A 14,067-nucleotide genomic window follows, 5' to 3' on the forward strand; every position below is an offset into this window, starting at 1 on the left:
AGTGATTTCACCCAGTTTTCTTGCCAGAGGTGAACATTATCTCAGCATTGCAGAAATCTGAAGAATCTAAATTTACATCCTGCTTCCTGCTCGCCTTAAAATGAACAGTTTGTGTGTGTGAAGATTCTTTTTTTTTTTCTTTCTGAGTGCACTTACATCCAAGATAGCTGTCACACCTCTGCACCTGCACACACAGCCTTGTCACCTTTTGCTAGTCACTCTAAATGCAAATGGAGGTGATCATTGGAGACAGGCGGCGGCTGCTGGAGAGATGAGGTTTTCATTTAAGTGGGGGTGCCGGTGACGCTCTGAAATTACCAATTACACACCTCATCCATGCCAGTGTTGGCTTGAGAACACGTGAGAGACGGAGGGACAGAGAGGGAAAGGGAGGGTACATCCTTCACTAGCATGTGTGTAAATGATAAAGACAGTAATACACTCTCAGCTGTACCTGGAGTGTTGCTCATAAAGGCTCCATAAGCTCACTGCTAATTATAATTAGAGCGGGATATAATATGAATCCTCTAATGGGCAACAGTAAAATCCTAATGGGCTGTGCAGGTAATGTGTTTCTTACGGATCAGAGTACACAACTGTGTGTATTCATCTGCAAAACATTCTGTTTCTGTGATCTCTCTGTCATAAAGCAGCAGGCACAAGCAAAAAACACACTGAAAATCTGTTTTAAAACAAAGGCATTTATTGCGAAAAATGCACTTGACATGAAAAAAACAAAACAAATCAACCACGGGTCATCAGTACAAGACGATGTATAATGATCACATGGTAGAGCATGACTTCAACGGCACAAAAGGCCTATAAATATTCTGCACAATATAGAATTATATATATACTTTCTTTTTTTTCCTCTCTTGCTGTACTGCTGTGCTCAACAGACCCGGCTCAGTCCTGATGAGGCGTGAGCGACCACCAAACTTTTTCATAAAGTTCCTTTTTCATTTAAAGAGCTACATACAGAGGCCTCCACCCTTGCACGCACACGCGCACACACACACACACACACACACACACACACACACACACACACACACTCAAACACACAAGTATCCATTGAAACAAATATGACTGACATCTAATCCAAAATGAGTGCTCAGGCTTCCTGGAAGGACAAAAAGAGAGTGGACGGTAATTTGATGTCAAGTCCAATGGAAAATTTGGCATCCCACAAATGTGCAATTGTGTGTCTTATTTTGTGTTCAAGTCCACTGGGAATCACCACGGCACAGACTGATGAAGGCTTGGAAGTGTTGGCATGTTTCAAGCTGTCACCGTTGAGCTCTCAGGAAGCCGAGGCCACTGACAAGCTTACATCACGTAAATAAAACACATGAAAACATTTGTCAAACCAGTGGTTCAAGTTATTTTATGTAAAGTGGCCACCGTGCAGTGGTTTTATTCCTGATGTTTGGACTGTTGTAAACTCTCCTCCTCCTCCTCCTCCTCCTCCTCCTCCTCTTCCCGAAAAAAAAGACTGCTGACATATTGTTGATCTTTGACACAAATGAGGACTTGTGCTTAAAGTTTGACTCAGTAGAAATTAGAGTCCTCAAATCAGCGGGACGTACAAACAGATGAAAGGAAACCTCACTGCGGGGGGGCAGGGGGGGTGTGCGGAGGGCTTTTTTCTGGGATCTGCTGGTTTTTGTCATCAAGTCAAACAGGACAGAGCTGATAGGAAAACCACCAGCAGGCTCATTGTACCGATAAAGAAGGTGAAGGAAGAGAGAAGAAGGTTGAGACGAAAGACAGATCAGTCTTCCTCATGCAGTGTGTGTATATGTGTGTTAGTATTTGCAGGCACTAGGGTTTGACTGACAGCTTTTGAATGCCAATACAGATATTTTTTGGACTGAAGCTTCCAATAACTAATAGACTGTGCCAAACACTTACATGACATTTACTTTCAACCCTTTTCACGGAGAACAAATTGGCACTTTTTAATTTGCTTGATCCGAAACACTCCATGCAAATATCAGTCTTGTACACTTGTATAAAACAGGATTGAACGAATAGACGAATTGTAAACAAACCAGCTATATGTCAGTCTAGCCCTACTCTTTTATGTGTGTGTTTAATCTATATATGAGAGTGTGTGTGTTGACTTAGTCTCCGGTTGAGCTGTGACCTCCTGGAGAGAGAGAGAGAGAGAGAGAGAGAGAGATAAAAATCTTAATCTAAATTGCAGAGTGATTTCGGTTTCATCTGTTGCTCCAGATGCGCAGGATTACCCATACTGCACCGCCAGCAGCCAGAGGATGATTGCAGGCCGCGTCGCTCTCTGTTAACGACTGCGTGTGTGAGTGTGTGTGACTCTCGCTTCCTCTTTCAAAGTTTCTCCAACTTTTATGTTTTAATTCACTTTCCTTCACAGTTTTTTTTTCCTCTCTCCCCACAATTTAATAGTGGGAATAAAAACATGTCACAAGTACAAATAGCTTGTGCTTTTTCCTCAGTGGCATTACCATGGCACGTCATCACCGCTTAAGAGGCCAAGGTGAACATAAAAACATCACAAAGAGCTTTTCTTTCCAAAAAAAAAAGGCTTAAAAATGTGCTTGCTTGTTTATTTTTTTCTTTTTTTCCCCTACTGTTTTAACTTCTAAGTATTATGCTGAGAAAAAAAAAAGATCTATCGTGTGACAATTTTATCAGACCATTAATCTGGGGGCAAAAGGGAGTGACAAAAGGCTTGTGGCAGGGAACTGCATTTTTGAGTCAGATTTATTGTCTGTGGAGAGCGTGTTGGAAAGTCTCACATCTGGGTGTTCATCCTGCAGTCACGTCATATGGGAATAAGAAAGGACAGAAGTTTCCAAACTGTTTGGATGCTGCGGTTTTGTTTTTCTGAGTAGTATTTTCTATCTAGAAGTTTTGTATTATTTGTCTTTCCCATATGACATAAATGCAATTTCACACACATTTCACCAAGGAGACTCCAGCGTGCTTAGCCGCTCTCACTTTGCTATGGCAGACCGAAAACAGCAGGTGAGAAAAACCCCACTCGTGTCCTGTAACTGTGCTTTTACTGATACATACTGACACACACACACACACACACACACGCACATACACGCACATGCACACACAGAGTGAGCGAGTCAAGCTCTGAGTCTCGCTGTGCTTCTATCTCCATAAACCAGGGGGGAAAAAGGTAGATGGTTGTGGCTGGATGTAAACTACTGTAGACAAGCCTGGATTCACACTCAGGACGTAGAAATCCATAAAGCAGACTATACACTCGCTGAAGCAGTACAAAAATACTTGTTAAAGTTCGACAAGATCGGAGGAAAAAGTTGTTGTCAAAGGTTGGCAGTTGTATGATGGAAAACGTCTGTCCCTGCCTTCGGACTCCAGATGTCCCCCCCTCCCTCCCCTCCCTCCCTCCTCCCCGACTCGTACATTCCTCCACGAGTGTCGTTTGGTATCACAATATTGCTGCTGTCGGATGAAAACTCTGAGCAATATCTCAAAGAAAAGGTTGATCATAGTTAGCAATCTTTGTGACAGAATGTACTGTGTTTCCCAAAAAGACCGACCGCATTAGTAAGTCTATATTTACCGTAGGTTTGTTTTAAGATTTTCACATTTTAAACTAAAAAGACTTCATTAAAATGTTGTAGTAAAAGAGGTTTTTGCCGGTTTAAAGCAAAATATGTTAGCCTGTAAATTAGAGCGATGTGACAAGTAGCAATGGAAACCCCATCTGTCAAATAAATAGTGTGTAAAATACTGTATATGCAGATATATTGGCAGGATGTATCAAATATTTACCAAGTGCATTTCTTTGTCTCTATATTATTCCCACACAGAAGATCAAAAAACAACTTTATAATTCTTTAAAGAGTTTTGGCGTAACTTCCTATTTCTTTCTACATTCAGTAAGCCAGTTTATTCAGTTCAGCCCAGATGCGGGGGTGTACATGGGGCAATTTTTAAATAAAAAGTGGCTGTATAAATGTATGTAAGATACATAAATAGAAAAATTAATTACCTAATTGAAATGTTACTTTTTGCACCATTTGTTTTTTTTTTAATTAAAAGTCCAGTGACAGATCACAGCATGACTAGTTTGAGACAACACTAATATCAATTTCAACATATAATAAAACATAATAATGCTACATGTATTGTTATCAACATATATCGAGTTGAAAAGAAACAGTTTGTTTGTTGTCACAAACTAGACACGGAGATGTGCTTACGATGATCCTGGAGTGTGTAGGCTCGCACACTTCCCTCATCACCTGTGTTCAATTTTTTTCACTTTTTCAAACAAAGAAAGCACAAGGAAGTCAAGCTCTGAGGTCTCGTGCTCGTGTTTGCTGGTGGATGATGTCAAGGAGGAGAACTGGGAGAGGCAGGGCTTTTTGTTGCTGTGCTCTTTGAGTCTGTGTGCCTTCAGTAGTCAACATGAGTCTGATGAACCCAATGCTGTCCCGGGGCAAAAGGACTGAAAAGCCGGCCAGCTTCTTGACTGGCTAATTGAAGCCAGGGCTAGCTTTCCTATAAATGTGTGTGAGTTAGTTGGACTGATATGGGTTTCTGAAGACTGTTACCGTTAATGTTGTTTTGTGCAAGTATTCAACATCTTTTAATTTGATTATTTTCATATCTAAAAGTCCAGTGTTTCTTGGCAGATTATTCTGAGCTTCTTAAAAAAAAGCTTCTTAAAAAGACCACCATGTGACACTAAAACTCCATTGAAATCCAAACAAATTACATATTTTAGGGTTAGCAGCTTCTTAAGGCAAGTTAGAAAACCAATATCGGCCCAACCTTCGCGTGTGTGTGTTTTCTGTGTGTGAAAGTAAGAACTTGGTAACTTGTGTGTCCTTTTTTTTTTTTTTTTTTGAGACTCGGAAACAGGAACAGTGTGCGTTCTTCACTTTTTTTTCAGTTCAGAAGCTCTCGACGAAGCTGCCAGGGAACAGGCCGGTCTGTCCCGTCCTCTGCAGGGTGCCTTTGTACCAGCCGTCCTCCCTCTTCTTATGGACGAACACCACATCCCCTTCCCGCAGCTCGATCTCCGCCTCGCTCTGGGGTGGGTAGGGCACCACCACACGATACCTGCCGCACACAGAAGAGGCAGATATAACACACATGACGCCGAGTGGTAACATCACATGCTGGAACAATCAGCCCACCTGAAACTATTTAAACGGTTGGATCACGTAAAACAACTTGAACATGAGTATTTGGCTGAAACACTGTTCACTGTTCAGTATCAGATGTTACAGTAACCATTGTGTGTGTGTGTGTGTTGGTGGATATGTCTTTTTGTGTGTGTGTGCTCACCTCTCTCTGGACAGGGGTTTGGGCTCAGGCCGGAGGACCATCAGAGCGTTGCCAGTGCGTGCTGCCGGGGGTGACAAGGGGAAGTTGGTATCCAGGGAACCGGACTTCCTGTGCAGAGGCTCCAGCCCTATTGCCCCCGCCATATCGCTCTCGATGGGACACGAGCCGGCCCGGCCCTGCGATGCCATCGGACAGGAACCTGAGCGGGCGTGGTGGTGATGGTGGTGAGGGTGGTGGGCGGGGTCGGTGGCCACTGCGCCTTGGCCAGCCAAGGAGGGATCATGGGTGGGTGGGGAGGAAGGTGGGGAGCGAGGTTTTTTCTTGGCCGCCGCCCCCGACAACAGCTTTAACAAACCTCCTGCTTTCCTCTCCTTCTGAAGATGGAGGGAGGAAGACGGAGAGGGAAAGAAGAGATGCTGTTAATGTCGTCAATTTCATGAGGTACACAGGTTTATAGATTAAGTATAAAGCCTGTCTAGACAAAAAGTGATGAGATAGTAATGAAAGAGATTTCTGTGTAAACAACACCTCTACAGAGTATTTTGTTTTCATCAAAAACTACAGAGCACAAACACGTTCTCTACATATTAACCAGCAACACATTTATGAAACAAATAGAAAAATATTTTCCTGGTGACCTCATATGACACAAGAAATACTACTGATAAAAAACACATTTGTTTTGTCAGAATGGAGACATTAAAGCAAGACAGGATAATCTCCTGGCCTAAAGAAGACAAGGACATTACGTGTATTTTTAATGCTGCTGCTTTGGAGCTTTTTATGTTGGGAGGACACAGGGTACATGTCCCCTGCACATTCCCATCCTTAGAGGAATAGTTCAAATTTTTGGTAAGTAAGTAAGTGTATTCGCTTTCTTGCCAAGAATTAGATAAGAAGATCAATACCACTCTTCCGTCTGTGCCAGGAGGTGATTAGATTAGCTTGGCATGAAGGAGGGAGGTGTTAAATGCTGTAACCATTCATCCATCTACTCAACACTACTGTGTAGCATCTCTGCTGGTTGCCTAGCAACCTCATGGTGACAACAAGACAACAAGCTGTTGCTCTCCAAGAAATATTTACAGTACATAATTCCCTGTAAAACCACAAATTGTCATTTTTACATTTCTGTGTACAGATTAAACAAACTGGATAATGTGTTAATTAGTGACCTTTAGAGGTACTGGGAGGAAAATTCCTCTCTGCTTCCATTCTTATACTAAACTAAGCTACCTCTGGGTTTCCCAGTCATTAAAAAAATAAATCACAATGTTGGTTTCTTATACTGACAGATTTGTAGTTTCCTGCCAACTGGAAAACATTAGGATTAACTTGTGTCTACAGTCAGGCTGTAGACTATACTCGGGTACAGCGGTGCTTTGAGCTAAATGCTGAAGGCAGATGTTAAGCAGGTATAATGTTACTATATTCACCATCTCAGTTTTGCATGTTAGCATGCTAACATTTGCTAATTAGAACTAAACACAAATGTTAGCAAAATTTCATAGCAATCCATACTTGTCTGTGTATGAGTTGATATTTCAGTCTGGAGCAAAGTGGTGGTCTGATCGACAGACCGACAGATACTGACATTTCTATCCACAGAAAAAAACCCTCTAATAGTCCCTTTGAACTATTTTCTATGAGCAGAAGAATTCAAAGCAGAATATGTCCACTCTGTCCTTCTATCAGGGCTTCAAAAGGAGGAAACAATGATAATGTGAGTAGTTATTACATCAGATAACACACAATAAGAGTCTGAATACCTGCTCAGTCACAATGTGGATTTTGAACAGACCATAGACTGTATGTTAGCTACCGATCCAGGCATTCAAGCTGAATATGTGCAGCTGATCTCAACAATCAACTGCGCTTGGAGGCAGATTCACGCCTGTCTATTCAGGACTCATTCATGTTTGTTTATGGACGGGCTGTAAAATACTGTCCATTCAGTTGAACACTTTGTGATACGGCTTTGTTTCTTTGCCTCTGTATCAGCTCCGTCTCCGCCTCAGCCATCTGTTTGCTTGATACGCAGGCTGCTGGATCAAGTGTTTTATCATTGCACCCGTTTTCATTTTCATCAAACAAACCTTTGAAATGCTGTGATGGACAGTTGTCATGTCAGTGGGCTGAAGTTGCAAATATGATTTAAAATAGAGCCAAAAAACAAAAAGGACATCTCAGAATACAAACTGTCTTGACTTGAAAATCAAAAGCCCAGCAATTTCATATTTCAAAGAGAAAAAAAGATGGCTCTAAACAAAATGACTGTGGTGGATTGTAAGTAAATAGAAAGCACCAGAGTGAAAAAACAAAAAGAGTGGTGGTGACAAGAGAGGAGAAACATTACTATCAGCCTCCTCCAAATTGCATTATTGCACAAAAGATTGAACAAATTAAACTCTGCTTTCAAGAGAAGTGTTTAAAGAGCTTATTTAATGAAGACATTGACAATGAAATTTGTAATTTAATGGATATCCAAACTACAGCAAACATACAGTGGCCCTGAGGTGCAAAACACAACATTTCAGAAGACAAAACAAACCAATCGCAAACAAGAATTGTTGTCCCTACCTTTTCCATTTTGTGAAATGTTGTGTTTTCAGTTTTGTTGTTGTGTTTTGCACCTCAGGACCACCGTACAGACATGACAAATCTGATCAAAGTTTCTCAATAGCAGTATGGAGAGCATCTGCAAACACATTAAATGGATATAAAGATGTCAAACTGACTACATGTAACTTAAATGAAGCGTCAAGTAGGAAAGGGCATCAATGTTTTAAAAATGTATTTGTGTTAATGCATCATGTCTGTCTGTGTAGTCAATAATGGAGCATCAGTGGGACAGAGACTGACATACTGGAGCTGTGTCTCTACACTGTGGACCTGACTGCATGAATGGCTGTCCAGGCTGCATATGATTGGTACTGGCATGTACTACATTGAATTGGCTCCATAGTCTGAGCTACAATCTTAATGGAAAGCACCAAACTGTCATGAAGGAAACTGTGGCAGCAATGGTAGAAATTGCACACGGTGCACAAACAGGTGGATGGAGAGACACAAGCAGTTAAATCTGTTATCCAGTACTATGAACCTGTGCTGCAAAGTCTGGAACACACACATTTTGAAAGAGCAACCCGATCATCGGGCCCTCGATGCTGAATTTACGAGGTGTCCGACTGCTTCAGCTGCACCTCACATAAGAGGGTTACAACTGTGTCTTGAGTACACTTAACGCTGCCTCGTAACATTGTCAGCATGAAACAAAATACTGATGTTCAGATACAAAAAGGATGAAGTCTCACGCTAATTGGATTTCACCAGTTTGAGTCTAAATATAAACATGAGCTTCTGCACACAAGGATCTAAACACTCTAATTACCCGTTTCAAATCGCATGTACAGTTTATATACAATATGCATCAGGTGCCACATTACCACACTGATTATATGAGTAATAACACACAACATCTTTTTAGAGCTGCAAAAAAATGTCCAAATTCTCTGGTTCCAGCTTCTCAGATGTGAATATTTTCTGGTGTCTCTGATAGTAAACTGAATATCTTTGAGTTGTGGACTGTTGGGAAACAGTGATTTTTTACCATTTTCTGACATTATATAAACCAAACAACTAATCAAGAAAATAATAATAAAAAATAATCATTAGAGCAACTTCAGAGCAACACCCATTTTAACAGATTATGGCTTCTTTTCTCAGCTTCTGCTATTTTATGTGTTATTCATTTCTGTGACATTTTCAGGACTTTGTGTTTTCTTTATATGAATCACAGATGCTCACATCACACATGCAAATCTTGTGACCTTGGAAGAAACATTTCTGTATCGCTGTCTTAATTGAAAACATCAGTAATGGTTAACAATTTTGTCTTAAACACTGTAAACCCAATAACAATTACTGAATTACCAAATATTTTGTATGGTATAATCACGATACAAAGGAAAATTTCTCAATATTAAAAAAACATGGAGATATATCTGTATTTTTCCACTGCCAGCTGCCACTGCTGACTAGCCCCTGTGGTAGTTCCACCCAACTGTCATAGTAAATGTGCAAGCCTCTGCAGATTGCTCTGTAAAACTGTCAACTACTGAACAACACTTGAAGCTGTTTCATGACTGTGGTACAAAGAAGAAATTGTCAGTAAACATGGACGATGATCAAAGTAATGATTTGTCAGAGAAAAATCCAGACCAAAGGAAAACAGATAACGCGACTCTGCAGAAAGATTCCTTTAGGAAATCACCAGTTACATCTCTAGCCAGTAAGTTCATTTGGACAGTTTAACAAAGTCCTGGATACTCACAGTTCAGGCATATGGGGCTTGTTGTTATTATATTCTGTATATTAAACCCCCAATTACTTTAAGACAGCAAAATTGGTCCACTCTTTATTATCTAAACTGTACAATATTGGGCCAAACACAAACTCAATTTGGTAGAAATATCCCAACACAAAGAGTGATCAGCTAAACAGATGTAACATCACCAGTAGAGCTGAAACAATTCATCAATTAGTCTATTGACAGAAAATTAACTGACATCTCTCTTGCTGATCAAGTGACTGTTTAAACCTACATTATCTAATCTTTCGGCCACTCGGGGGCAGCAGAAACAAGTTTGTGAAAACAAGATTGACACATCAACACTCTCTCTCTTCTTTCATCTGCAGGCTTAAAGGCTTAATCTGCCTCCTGCGAGTGTGTGCGCTCCCCTGTGTGTGTGTGTGTGTGTGTGTGAGAGTGTTTCTGCTTACACGGTGTTAAACTGCTGCTTTTGTTCCAAAACAAGCCACCAGATGGCAGCATACACTCACAATTTAATCTGATGTCTGTCATTCAAGTTAAATCTAATTTCACACTGCCTTGCTCTGCAGCACATTGGCAGCACACTGAGACTGACCTGAACCTTTGCTGTTTTCTCTCTTTCTTCTCTGTTCCCTCTACATCTATATGTTCTGGCTTGTAAATAAATCTGTGTTGTCATCTGTGACTTTCTGGCATTTCTCTCATTCCAAATATAAGAAAATTCACACGCATACACTGAATATAGTATTTAAAAACAATCACATCTAGATGTGCTCAGTGCTGATGTTGAGTTTGTTCAGGAAGGCCGATATTGAATTTAAGCTTTGAAAGGAGATGCAGGGTTACTCAGGGTTGAGAGGAGAGATGCTCCAGACGCCAGCTTCCGTCCACCCACCAACCTAATCACTCTGCCATTTACTCACCCACGCTCGACACTCTTTAAATGCTTTTAAGGTAAATTGTCTGAAAAATGAAAATAAAACTGAAAAGAGATTCCGAGGAATAATCCAGAAATGAAAAGGGGACAAAGCCCTATACATCATGTCTGAAATGCACTAATCAAACGGATCGTGGTAATTGCACATCCTGATTGATGTACTTGTTTTCTCTGCTCACAGCTGTCAGTTTGTTGATCTAAGACAAGGAGTGTAAGATACATAAGCATGAGATACATGGATGTAATATCTGCAGTTATTGAAATAAAGTAGGTGTCTGTAAACATGTGAACAAAATTGCACACAGTTAAGTAAAAATATATTATCTAAGCTCTTGAATACATTAAATACAGTTCAACAAAGTGTTTCAAGACATTTGTAGACTTTTTCATGGCCTGCTGAAACGCTGCCATCACTGCTGGCAGTTGCACCGTGAGGTCAGACTTCTTGGAAACAGTCTACAAACACATCTTAAATGTCCGACATGATGTGTGTCTGTAATGCTGAAGACAGTGAGTTGAACTGAGATTATACTAACCGTGTCTACCGGACAGTTATCAAAGCTGCTCCATCGTTTCTTCGAAGTTCTGTTACACAGACTGACTCTGTGCGGCTTCATCGCCACCCTGATTTTCAACCTGCTGCTCTGCCTTGCTCAAAGCAACAAATATCACTACTGAAAATGAGCGTTAGGCGGGACATTTTTTAAAGGGATAATGTGATGATGTGATACTTTGGGACAGGAGATGACAAGAGCTGATTAGTTTGTGCCAATACCCACTATCTTTAAATTTGATCTATTGAGCTACCCCGCCTGAAATCTGATAAGTATTTTGGTTTTCCTTCTGCATTTTAATCTTGAAACAGCATCAACACTGGATGCTACTACTGCAGCTAAATCCATACTGAGAGGTTAAATTTGAGAGAATCTGTTAATTTAAGCAATTATCATTTAGGATCTAGCTTATCTAACAGCTGACAAAACATACAAAAATGTTTTTTGGGCGATACATTTAATACAAAAATAACGTTAAAAAAACATATTCATAGCTGTGGTAAGATCGGAGTATTCATTAACGTCAGACCTCTTAAAAATACAAGTACAAGCCAGCTTTGAATGGGACGATGTAAACAAGGCTGCAGCCTGCTGTTCCATAGTCAATGAGCTGTTTGTCAGCTAGCCATGTAGTTAGATTAGCTGTCCCAGACAGTGGAGCCAACAGTGAAACAAATGGAGCTGAGACAGATGCAAGCTTTCGGTGCCATCCTTCACTGTCAGCGAAACCCGATTTAACATCTAGAGCTTTAGCGCTGCACATCTCCCAACATATAGGATGGCATTCAAAATTTGTGCCAGCTGCCGGGGTGAATGAGACTTAGTGAGGTAGAGGAGGACTAGAGGCATATTAAATACACACACGCACACGCACGACAGATTTCACATCCGCAAAACCGTGAAATCAGGATGACAAAACACCGAGCTTTTCAGCTGTGTTAAAGTTAATTAAAGTATAGATTTGTTTTATTTACAGGGTGACTAAAATAACTGGAACCAAAGTTAAGTAGAAGTGACATCTTATATTTGTTATTCTAGCACTTATTTTCCATGTGAGGTATGTTTAAACAAGCCAATGATTTTTGACAGTTTTTGGCTTTTTTATAATTAGAAGGCATCAGACTTACCTTTTCTGCTTTGGGAGCGAGGGCACCCTGCGTGGAGACGTGGGAGGGTCCGGGTGACGGCGGCTGCAGGGGACTTCCTGGTTCCCCGTTAAGGAGCGCTGCTGACACGTTGGGAGGTGTGAGGCAGGAGAGAGGAGACGAGAGGGGGAGGAGGGGCCGCGAGGCCGGGGAAGAGAGGGGTGAGGGCCCTAAGCTGGGTCCCGGAGAGACCATGGAGAGAGGGCGTCCTGATTGGCCTGGGCAACGTGATGGGGAGGAGCTCTGAGGACGCAGGGGAGATAGGGCCACCATTGGGCGCTCTGGGCTTCCAGCTGGGGGACTGTGGACTGAAGCAGACACAAACACACATTTGTATTAGTGTAACTGAGAGGACCTTGTGGTGGAAATCTGAAAATAGAAAAACTTTTAATGAAAACCTTGCAAGGGATCAGCATACAGTCACAACAGAGTGTAACTGCAGACTGATGTCGGTTACAAAAGCGTATATGCGTTTTATAGACAAGGAGTGAAGGAGGCAGTGTGTGGTACAGTGCCAGGTGTCATCAAAGCTGTCAGCCTGTTGAGAGGAACATATTGCATGTTCAAGGCAAAGCTACTCGCTACTGCAAAAACAACAAAACTGATAATGAGCATACATGCTAGGTGGCTACTTGTCCAAGGTTATACAGTGTGAGTCCATCCAAAATACACAGTATGAAATGTGGTACAGAGAATAAAAAGTGTGGTTTTTCTGTAACAACCTTTCAGTGTCTGCAGCCATCAGTTGTCATTAGTTCTAAGAGGGCACATGTCAGCATTTTAGGAGTTTATCTCTTTATTTAATATCTGAGGAGACCATTGGTTTTAAAATAAACTATCTCTGGCTCATAGGTCTACTGTATCTGTATCTGTATAGTCAATAATAATAGGTTATTACAATTAGTATTATTATAAAAGTAAAGTCAGATGACCTCCAGCAAGATATGGCCACATTTCTGGATTGTTTTTTTGTCAACTTTAGATAACTAAAATGTTTATGTATTTGCACAATATCGAAGTAGAAAACAAGTCAAAACACAAGGAAATATTCATACAATCATAAGAGATGTTTAGGCTGAGCCAAAAAGCCAAAAGGCTGAAAATTATGTCCCCAGAATCAACTCTCACAAAAACATCACATTTCAAGAGCAAAACATCTGCAATAAACATTCCTGCACTCACCTGTGCAAACCAGAGTCTATAAATTATTCAAAATAGAAAGGTAATAAAAGTTAATATTGAGGAAATTCTTCACAATTTTTTGAAATGACTGAGACAAAATGACTGGGAATTGAGTTCCAGATTCTAGGACCCCTGTTAAAAATCCTAAATTGGGCATTTGAAGTTCTTGAGAATGCAAGCCAAAGCTGATGACTGTTCCTTGTTTTGTAGTTGTGAATGGCGCTAAATGTAGCAAAAAAAAAAAACCCATCAAAGACAGAAGGCAGAGTGTTAACTGAAATAATGACAAATAAGCTCAACAATCTTAATACTAAAGTGTTGCCATAAAGTAATATCTTTAATTCACCTCACTTGCATATCTTTGGTCTGTAGAGACGAACCCACCAACACAGAACAGGCTGATCTGAGAGGACCAAAATTCAAACCACTAAACTTGTTAAACATTTCTCAGAATAGCAAGTTTGAAAGTAAATGGAAACCTGCATTTATCCTAATGTATAGAGTAATCTCCACAGTGGTTCAATGACCACTATGTGAGAAATTAGAATATTAGCGAGTGTGTTTTTTCACCTATGTAGACCGACGTCATTTTCTCCT

General features: G+C 40.7%; 1 protein-coding gene across 2 annotated transcripts in view; it reads right to left on the minus strand.

Moving 5' to 3' along the window:
• Positions 1–685: 685 nt before the first annotated feature.
• Positions 686–14,067, minus strand: part of LOC122992249 (E3 ubiquitin-protein ligase SH3RF3-like) — a 106,478-nt gene continuing 93,096 nt past the window's right edge. The window contains exons 8-10 of one of the 2 annotated variants that reach the window (XM_044366003.1): positions 12,271–12,596; positions 5,320–5,690; positions 686–5,091 (exon numbers count right to left, since the gene is read on the minus strand). In XM_044366003.1, coding sequence (XP_044221938.1) covers positions 4,923–5,091; positions 5,320–5,690; positions 12,271–12,596 — 866 coding nt within the window. In that variant the 3' untranslated portion in view covers positions 686–4,922. Of the gene's footprint in view, positions 5,092–5,319; positions 5,694–12,270; positions 12,597–14,067 lie in introns of both variants that reach the window. The other variant, XM_044366002.1, reaches the window with a different exon arrangement.

Source organism: Thunnus albacares, chromosome 11 (genome assembly GCF_914725855.1).
Source record: "Thunnus albacares chromosome 11, fThuAlb1.1, whole genome shotgun sequence".
Classification (NCBI taxonomy): Eukaryota; Metazoa; Chordata; class Actinopteri; order Scombriformes; family Scombridae; genus Thunnus; species Thunnus albacares.